We start from the raw sequence: 10297 nt of genomic DNA, 5'->3' as shown, positions 1-10297 counted from the left end.
GAACTCACTGCCAGGCCATCCAGGTGCTGTGTCATGGCCTGTCCATTAAGTCAGGTTCATCAGGAGTCCTATCTCAAACTGGGTGATGGTGACACATGCATTTAATCTCCGTAGTTGGGAGGAACAGGCAGGAAGACCTTGGGGCGGAGTTTGAAGCCAGATTGGTTTACAGAATGAGTTCCAGGATAGCCAGGGCTACACAGAGAAACTCTTGTCTCAAAAACCAAAGCAGAAACAGTCTATCTCAAAAGAGTAAGGGCAGTGACAGGAGACTGGATCTCCCCTTCAGGCCTGCATACTCTCACACTCAAGTATGTATGCTCACACCCCACACATGGATGAGAACGCTCAATGGTGATTGATAGGTGTATTAACAAACCTGCATGAGCAATACAAAAGCAAGAAACAAACAGATGGTGGACCTCCCCCCCAACACACAGTTTTTCGGTTCTCTTGTACATGGATAAATGGTAGAAAAGTTTGGTCACTGTTTGAATCTTGACTATACCTGCTGAAACTGATCTGTCAAACCTACACTAGGTCACTGTAATTATGTATGAAAACAAGTTATTCCAGATTCTTACAGCACTTGTGCAAATGTTATTCACACGTGAACTGCCTTCTCGTTCTCCGTATGTGTATTTAACTTCCAGTTTCTGGGGTCTAAGGTTGAAGCCTGCCATATTCTTTGGGGTTTTATGTGCACAGCCACCACACAGACAGTCAAACAGCACTGGTGGTATTTAAGTCTGTAATACGATACAGGCAGAGTAAACTAAGGCAGCTGTGAAGCCTGAATAAAACTCAGGCCAGGAGAGGGCGCAACAGCCAACTTCCTGATGGCGTGTCTCACTGGCATGAACAAATGTGTTTTTCCTCCAATAATCTGTGGCTTGCATGTTGCTGCACCAGTAACATATGTAGGCCTTTATAACAAAATCATATCTGCCTGGAAGACATAACACAGCATGCTTTCAGGATCACTGGTTGCTCTTCCTTTTTCTTGGTCTTTTTGTCCCAGAGCGTGCAGGTGTTGGAGTCTTTAATGAGTCTTGTGCCTCTTCTTTCACTGTGGGCACGGGCTGTTTGAAAATGATTTCATCATCTTTATTGTCATCTATTTCGGTCACTTGTGATTTTCGTCTCTCCAAAAATGTTGGTGTACAAACTGGTGTGGGATCCTGAAATCAACAAGTATTATTACAGTCCAGGGCTGAGAGCAGGCATTTAGAACAACCACCCACCATCACTGCCTTCCTGGCTTTATCAGGAATAACCACCCACCACCACTATCCTAACTCTAAGTTGTACCATGGGATCTATTTTCAGCCTGTTTTTATCTCCTAGTCGCTGTGGGATGATCTGTGAGTTTGAGGCCAGCCTGGTCTACAGAGCAAGCTCCAGGACAGGCTCCAGAGCTACTGAGAAACCTTGTCTCAAAAAAACAAAACAATCCATAATGCAAGGGAACAGCAATAGTGGCAGAAACCTAGAGTCCCAGCACTAGGGATGTGGCAGGCAGGAGGATGAGACATTCATCTTCACAACACAGTAAATTGGGGGCTCACTTGGGCTACATTAAAATCACTAGGTCTCAAAAAAATCCTAACAACCCCCTCAACTGTTTTTTGTTTACTTTTGAGACAGGGTTCCCAGCAGCTTTGGAGCCTGTCCTAGAACTAGCTCTTGTAGATCAGGTTAGCCTCAATGTCAGAGATCCGCTTGTCTCTGCCTCCCAAATGCTGGGATTAAAGGTGTGCACCACCAAAGCCTAACTGAAATTTAACAACAACAACAACAACAAAAATAAAGTAGCAGAAATTAACTTTCTTTTTTCAGGTAATGAGCCTTAAATTTTTTTAAATTACTCTCTGTGTGCATGCATATGTATAGAGGTCAGAGAACAACTTTTAAGAGTCAGCTCTTTCCTTCAAACCATGTGAGACCCTGGGACTGAACTAGGTAGGCCAAGTGCCTTCATCCCACGTCATCTTGCCAACATTCTTGAAAGTATTTCTATAGTAACTGGCAGCCATTATCAAGCTGATCTCACCTGGTTACCCTTGGACTCCTGAGTGCCCTGTGAAGCCCCTTTCTTTGGATTAGGTAAGACCTGCAAAGAAACAATTTGCATATTTACCATCTATATGAATATGCTGTAGCTGAATGACTATTTTAAGCACCAATGTCCGGCTGCCAAGTGGTTCAAATGTAACCAGGGGCTTTGCTATAACCCAGGTTGAGTATCCCATGTTTACAATCACAGCACTTGAAAGGCTGAGGCAGAAGGATCGCCAATTTGTGGGGAGCCTAGATCATGTAGTAAGACCCTGGCTTAAAATGCTGGTGACTGGAGAGATGCTTCAACAATTAAGAGCACTGGCTGCTCTTTCAGAGGACCCAGGTTCAATGCCCAGCACCCATATGATGGTTCACAACTATCTGTAAACTATAGTTTTAGGGGATCCAATGTCTTCTTTTGGCCTCTGAGGTAGCTGGTATTCAGTTGCGACACAGGTGGAAAGTTATACTGGGGGAACAAAAATGGCAGGGGTCTGGTGACGTAGTTCATATAGAGCAGCACACCTCAAGCTCCAGGTTATACTTCATGATTGCATAACTCTAGATCCCAGCACTCAGGACACAGAGGCAGAAGACTCCTTGGCTGTCTAACACATTTGAGCCTGCTTGGAATGAAAGACCCAGTCTTAGCAACATCAACAGTAGAAGGTGCCTATGTAGGGCTGGAAGCCCATCTATTTACCCTGGCACAAACGCAGGAGGAACTATGACAAAGGCTTCCCTAAGCTAGACTGCTTTCAAACCAGTCCATGCAACTCAGAGAGTTTTCTCCAGAAAGGGGACACAGGGTTTGGGTGGAGGAATGGGTGGTGTACACTCAGTGCTCTGGATTCCATCCTCAGTACCATAAACACTAACAAGAACCCACAGTGCCGTGTTTCAAAGTTTCAGTAAAAACCTTACACAGAGAACTGTACAAGTGCTCAGCAACAGACCACTTGCCTCACTTGGGCATAGTCTCGCCTGGCTGCCAATCAGCCAAAAGAACCACACGCCCCAAACAACCCAAACCTTAGCATGTGAGAAGCACTGGAATAGAGTGCCATCATATAGACTTGCGCCAGAACTAGTGAGTCAGAAACCCCACCCCATAGAGAAACCACCGAGAAAGCCTCAGGATAGGATACCTACCAACGAAGGGAAACTATAATTGATCCCCTTCTTAGCTAGCTTCTTCCGGAGTAATTTTTCCTTCTTCCTGAACCGATATTCCATCTTCAACAGTTGCGAATGCCCCCGTTTCTGATTATAGCGACTCACTGCTGGGAATAATGGCTGATGAAAGGGAACGTTCCACTCTTTAAAAAGGTCCTCGTGGACTTTCTCTGGTGGCATAAATTTACCTGCATATAAAAAGAACAAAACAAACAAGAACAAAAAAAAACGGAAAGGATTTTAACTTTAATTTTATATTTTCCCTAGGGCCATTTCTTATGGTATGAAGTAACTATATCATAGAAAAATAACTTTAAAAAACTCAGTTATGCCGGGCGGTGGTGGCGCACGCCTTTAATCCCAGCACTCGGGAGGCAGAGGCAAGCGGATCTCTGTGAGTTCGAGGCCAGCCTGGTCTACAAAAGCTAGTTCCAGGACAGGAACCAAAAGCTACGGAGAAACCTTGTCTCGAAAAAAAAAAAAAAAAAAACCTCAGTTATTACTACTATCTATGCAAATCCATGTGTGGGTTCACTCACCTTGATGCATGTGGAGGCCAGAGGACAGCCCTGTGAAGTTGGCTCTCTTCCACCTTTATGTGGGTTTGGGTGATTGAACTTGGACTGCCATACTTTCACAGCATAAACTTTACCTGTGAAGTTGACTCTGCTCTTTTTAACACAGGGTCTCATGTAGTCTAGCTGGCTCTGAACCCGTGTTGTCTAGAATGATTGTCCACATTTAATGCGAATACAGTATTAAAGGCTTGTGCCATCAGATACAGTGTGTGTGTCCCTGGGGAGGAAATCTAGAGCCTTGTGCATGCTAGGCCGCATTCTACCACCCAGGCTATCTCCCAGACCCAGATCATCCCATTCCACCCTGAACACACAATGGTCTGTAGAGTCCAGAGCCCTCTCTAATGTTTCCCTCAAAGCAGACAAAGCACAGCCCCTCTACTCTCAAGTTCCTGCCCAGTCGACTGAGCATGGGACCCCCATCAGGCCACCGAGATGTCTCTCACAGTGAAGGAACCAGGAGAACAATGTTACCAGGAAGCCCTGTGGACCTGTGTACCAGTCCCAGGGTAGCACACACTCTACTATGGACATACGCAGACGTGGGAACGTACGCCTATCTTCCAAGGACAGAGATCTGGACAGCGATGCTACAGGTGTCTTGGGATGGACACAGAACTGAGTGGCTGTAACTGAATGCAGCCGATGCATGTGTGTTTGGATGAGTGCATCTGTGCGGGGCAGGGGGAAAGCATGTGGTTTTCTGCTCCACCATTCTGCCTTGTTTCCTTCAGATCCTCGAGCCGTGCTGGCAGCTGTAGCTGTATCCAATGTCACGTAGTCTGACTTTGAAACAGGATTCTTTACTTTTGGTATTGTCCTGTTTAGACTCCATGAAGGCTGTACCCAGACCTCAGAATAAACTCTCAGTTTTATTATGGGTATCAAGAATCTGACCTGTAGCCTATTTTCCCCCTATTCTGGTTCCCTTACATTCCCCAACAAATAAATATGTCACCTCTGGTTTGGCATTTACCATTCATGTGGTCAGCGATGACCTCAGTCTATACTTGCACCCCTTTACCTGGCTCATGACTAGTCCCTGCCTTTTCTTTTTTTGAGACAAATCTGCCTGCTTCTGCCTCCATATCCCATGTACTGGGATTAAAAGTATGTACCACCATGCTAGGCTTTAACCCGCCAGTCTTCAATTTGTGTATGTCCTCAGCCAAGTCCTTTTCTTTTTAAAGATTCATTTATTTACTATGTATACAGTGTTCTGCCTGCATGTACACCTGCAAGCCAGAAGAGAGCACCTGATCTCACTACAGATGGTTGTGAGCCACCATGTGGCTGCTGGGAATTGATCTCAAGACCTCTGGAAGAGCGGGGTCTCTTAACCGCTGAGCCATCTCTCCAGTCCACCAAGTCCTTTTCAATCACCCATTAAGCTCTTCTTCCCGAGTACAAGCCCCACAAGTAACTGCTGAACCCTATCTGTGTAGAAACGGCCCCCAGCTAGGTCAGAGTACTTACACGATAGAAGTCTCGCACCAAAAAGGTAGTTGTTCATTGTTTCTGCAACTATCTTGGCAACATCCTCAGACTCAAACTCCACAAAACCATACCCTCTGCTGTTTCCAGTCTGCAAACGAAAATCCAAGAAAGAGCAGTTACACCTAACACATCGCCAAGCTCTTAACACAGCCCTGTGGGTGCTCAGGAGACGGCAGTCACAACTGCCACTGCAACTCCACTCCACACACTCTTAAACCGCTATTCAAAAGGAAAACAACCAGACAGCCACAACTTGGAACAAACAGATTTTCTAGTATCCTTAAAATTCCCCTCAGTAAGACATGTGAGTATTCTGGCCAATGGAGCCAATAGCAATTGAATAAGTAAGTGGTAAGAAGTCCATCTTTGGGCTCCCACAGCCCTGGACTCACCTGTTGTTTCACTGGTAATCCTGTGTCATAAGCATAATGTTGTTTCATTAGGAACACAGCAGTCTCGGCACACCTGTAATCCTCGTTACACAGGACGTTGAGGCAGGAGAATCTGCTGGTTCTTGTGAGTCTAATCAGGTCAGTCTGGGCAACTCAGTTAAGACCTTGTCTCAAAAGTAAGACAGGAATGTAACCTAGTGCTTACCTCTTACGTCCTGGGTTCCGGCCCTAGTACTAAAGAGGAAAATGCAGGCAGCACAACCTATCTCACAGGCCAAGGGTGAACACTACCAACTCTCTAGTGTCACAAGGTGCAGAGAAACCGACACGGACTCCTACAACGCAGGCAAAGGAACATGCCAATAATGGTCTCTGAAATGCAGGCCTTTGAATTCCTAACCCCCGACACAAATCAATCCCCTTACCCACATTAGTCTCAACTGTAGTATGGGTCTGGAGCTCAAATGCCTATGCTGATCCTGGAGCTGACACCCGAGTTGAGTTAAGTAACATGTAAGACTCAGATTGTCATTCCGTGGAACGAGGACAATAAAATAAAATAACCCATCACATTTGCTATGAAACCTGATGTGTGTGTTCTACCCCATGCTTACAGCAAAAGTCCTCTTACCCATTATGCCATTTCCCTAGCCCCCAAACAGTCTCTCAGTGGCCTGGACGTGGGCTAAACTGGCTCACCAGCAAGCCTCAGGGATCCTATCCTTACCTTCCCAGCATTGGGGTTACAGTGCATATAACCACACCTGGCTTCTGCAGATTGAGAGTTACAGACTGAGCTCTCGCCCCAGCCTCCCGATTTTTTTTTCTTTTTGCGACAGGATTCCCCACCATACAGTTGTGGCTAGCCTCAATCTCAGAGACCTGCCTGCCTCTGCCTCTCACGCGTCGGAACTGAAGGAAGACACCACTATGCCAGGCTTATTTTCCACTGCAACTTGTGAAGTTATTTCTGCTTATTTATTTCTAGTCAGGATATCCTTATGTATCCCTGGCTGTCTTGGAACTCATGACACAAGCTAGGACGGCTTTGCAGTCAACAGAGATGTGCTGGCCCCTGCTTTCTAAGTGCTGGGACTAAAGGCACGTACCATTATGCCTGGCTTGTGAAAAGCTCTTGAGTGTGAACTTTGTAGGTAACAGTGCTGTGTGTATGAATACAACAGACGATAACAACTGAAAACACACACACACACACAGTCGAGTTCACACACGTACTCTTACCCGTTTACTTCTGGACAATCTGAATCTGCTAATGGTGCCAAACTGCGTAAAGTAATCATAGAGGTGACTTTCAGAAAATATTGCTGGCAGGTGGCCCACAAAGATCACTCCAGGATTAAGACTTTTTTCTTCCTTCTTTTGCTGAGAACAAAAACAACAAACATTTAAAAAATACAAACTCATACTGTACCAAAACGTGTGTGTGTGTCTGAGAGTGAGTACCTTTCTGAACAGGGTCTCACTACAGAATGTTGGCTGCATGGAACTCACTATGTAGAGCAGGCCGGCCTCTAACTCCTGAATGTTGGGATTAAAGGCCTCCACCACCATGCTCTTTGAGGGATATTAATTCTGAAGTCGCTTTGGGGGTAAGCAGAGATTTGCCTGCCCGTGTGTCCCAGCACTGAGACTGCAGGGATGTATCACCCTGTCTGGCTCACACTCCCCTTGGTCCAGTCATCTACTCACACCTCTAGCACAGCACTAATTAAAGAACTAGGTGTTTGATGTCTCTCTTCTTATCTTAAGGAAAACCGTTGGGCTACCAATGGTTTTCCTGGGGCAGCAGGATGGCTCAAACACAGGGAGCCACAGCGCAAGAGATAGACTCCTAAAGGTTGTCTAATGACCGATACACCACAGACACACATGTGCACACTCACCCACCCCACGGACAGTCTTCTATCACCTCAGGACATGTGTTTGAGAGCTAGCTGTACTGAGCGAACGGATAAGCAGGCAACTGTCTGTCACTGTCACTTGGAACCCGAGACTTCGACTCTGAACGCAGACGACAGCTTACCCACACCTAACCAGACTATGTTATTTCCAGTTGTGACCCGTCACAGTGCAGACTGTACTTCTCTGTCACCATACTCTAACTATGGTTTTCTATCAGGGAGTGACCCAGGCCTGTAATCCCAGCATTCAGGAAGTGGACTGGATACAAGGATACTCAGCTGCACAGTAAATTTCAGACTAGTCTCGGCTACAGTAGACCGGGTAGTGACATTAAAAGTAAAAACAGCTGGACGGTGGTGGCGCTCGCCTTTAATCCCAGCACTTGGGAGGCAGGCGGATTTCTGTGTGTTTGAGGCCAGCCTGGTCAACAAGAGCTAGTTCCAGAACAGACACCAAAGCCACAGAGAAACCCTGTCTTGAAAAAAAAAGGAAAAAAAATATTTCATTTTCTCCAGTGCATTTCATGCTAAAAACCAAAGGGAATATTAACGTTTGTTAGGGGCTACTGCGTGCAACTAGAGCTTGCTTGACATGTCTACTTTCTTCTTCTATTTTTTTTTTCCCCCGAGACGGGGTTTCTCTATGTATCCCAAGCTGTCCTGGAACTATGTAAACCAGGCTGGCCTCGAACTCAAAAGATCCGCCTGCCTGTGCCTCCAGGGGGCTGGGACTGAAGGCGTGTGCCACCACCGCCCGGCAATGTCTCTATTTTTTCCCCCGCTAAACCCTGATCCGAACATGTAATCCAGGCTATTTCTGCCTCTCGCTCTTCCTGCGTCCTCCTCCCAGGCGCTGGGTTTCTGGACGTCAATTCCGCCTCCTGAGCTCTCCAACGGAAGAGGACATACACACCTCCCGAGGGCTGCGGGAGCCCATGAACCCTCACTTCGCGGGCTAAAGTGGAGTCGTGGCAACTTTAATATATTCTAAGATTTGGATGTGCCATGCTCCTACACGTGGTACCCCTTTCTCTCCACGTGAGTCCTGAGGGCCTAAAGAGTCAAACCTCACATCGACTCCCGACCTGCCTCAGTCTCCCCGCTTGAACCGCAGTCTCCAACCCCGCCGCCTCCGCTGTGCAGGAGCGCCCGGCCGCTCACCTTTTTCGCGAGCTGTTTGGCTTGTGTCAGAACCTTCTGAAACTTCTCGTCTTCCTGCGGGTTCAGCGCTAGAGTCGGCTGTGCCGGAGCCATGTTGAAGGAATCCTTCCCAGACGGTGCACGCGGAGGTCCCGGAAGTGACGGCCCACGGAAGCGGAAGTAGAGAGGCGGGAGCAAACGTAGCAAAAGGAACCTCAGGTCCTTGTGTCTGGTATCGGACGAGCTCCAGCGTCACCTACTGGCCAGAAACTGAAAAGCTTCCTAAAGCCGATTAAAAATAAATCCCAAGGCGGAGGTTATGGCTCAGTTGGTGAAGTGCTTGCCTGGCTTCCACGAAGTCCTGGGTTGGAAACGGAGACTGGAGTTCCACGTCTGTAATCACAGCCAGTGAATGAAGCACACCCTAGTTCTGAGACCTGAGTCAGTGAAAGAAATGCTTTAGCCCCGAACCCAGAACCAAAGAGATACACCCTGACCCTGAAACGAGTGCCCAAGAAACACTTTGGTCCTAGAATCAGAGCCAGTGAAAAAAATATGCCTCGGACGCCAAACTAAAGCCAAAAAACTAAAAGAAACACAGTTTGGCTCTGAAACCGGCCATCTCGGCCACTGACCAGCTAAACTAACCAATCCCTGAGTAGGGATAACTAACCTACCCCTCTTCTCCCTGGGAAAAGTCCACCCCTAAGAAGTCCCGCACCTGTTCTGTTTGTTGCTGCCTTTTCCACCCTGGCAGAGGCAGCCACTCTCCTGAATTCTTTCTCCCACTAAATCTCTTGGATGAGGTTTGGGTAAAGACCTTCTTTCACCAGAATGGAGCGGAGAGACAGTTTTCCCCTACTGGAGTGGGGAGTGGCATTGCTATACCCTGGGGCACTACAGCCAAACAGTGACGTCTTCCCTGGGGAAGCCCTCTCCTGCCAGAGCGGTGCTGTTACACTGGGAAGCCTTTCCCTAGAGCGGCAAATGGCTTTGTTCACTGTGACCTGTACTCCCTCCCAGCTGCCTGAATGCACCTAGTATTTCTTGCCTTCCGGCGGCCAGGATCCCTTACCATCCAAGCTGCAATATGTACTCTCTCTCCAACTCCACTGTTCGTATTTTTAATAGCAGATGTGAAGTTATCATAATGGGTTTTATTATGACATCTACATACATGCTATGTGTATTTTGATCATATTCACCCCCATTACCCTCTCTTTCTCTTCCCACTCCTGCTGACCCCCTTCCCCTTCCCAAATAGCCCACCTTCCAATCAGTTGTTTATGTGTGTCCCACCAAGTTTTATTAGTGTTGTTTGCAGAAACAACTGTATTTAAGTTTGCTTTTCAATCCTGTATTTCATTCACTTATTTATTGTGGGGCGGTGTGTGCTGTGGCGCACATGTAGAGTGAGAAGACAACTTGCAGGAGTCAGTTCTTTCCTTCCATGTAGGCTCCGGGGGTCCAATCACTATGTTAGCCTCCGTGTCAGGGGCTTTACCTGCTGAGCCAGCTCCATGGCCCCTAC

The 10297-nt window shown here is 47.1% G+C and overlaps 1 protein-coding gene across 1 annotated transcript; it reads right to left on the bottom strand.

Moving 5' to 3' along the window:
* Positions 1–350: 350 nt before the first annotated feature.
* On the bottom strand, positions 351–8938 carry Nifk (nucleolar protein interacting with the FHA domain of MKI67). The gene is made up of 6 exons (XM_041646281.1): positions 8788–8938; positions 6947–7087; positions 5292–5400; positions 3214–3425; positions 2054–2113; positions 351–1181 (listed from the first exon to the last, which is right to left on the bottom strand). Exons 1-6 carry the CDS (start codon positions 8878–8880, stop codon positions 981–983), a joined length of 816 nt encoding a protein of 271 aa, XP_041502215.1. The 5' UTR covers positions 8881–8938; the 3' UTR covers positions 351–980.
* Between the last annotated feature and the right edge of the window lie 1359 nt (positions 8939–10297).

Source organism: Microtus oregoni, unplaced genomic scaffold (genome assembly GCF_018167655.1).
Source record: "Microtus oregoni isolate MIOR12 unplaced genomic scaffold, Mior012 000003F_ref0000135, whole genome shotgun sequence".
Lineage (NCBI taxonomy): Eukaryota > Metazoa > Chordata > Mammalia > Rodentia > Cricetidae > Microtus > Microtus oregoni.
The sequence above is the reverse complement of the archived record's forward strand: the minus strand, read 5'-3'. Positions and strand labels throughout refer to the sequence as shown.

Bases quoted from the DNA above. Each gene is read 5' to 3' on its own strand.
- Nifk (XM_041646281.1), bottom strand. From the start codon at position 8,880: ATGGCTCCGGCACAGCCGACTCTAGCGCTGAACCCGCAGGAAGACGAG. The intron at 5,401-6,946 runs GTAAGAGTACGT...TTTCGTTTGCAG, and splicing joins GATTGTCCAGAAGTAAACGG to ACTGGAAACAGCAGAGGGTA. The intron at 1,182-2,053 runs GTGAGATCAGCT...TGTTGATTTCAG, and splicing joins AGGAGTCCAAGGGTAACCAG to GATCCCACACCAGTTTGTAC.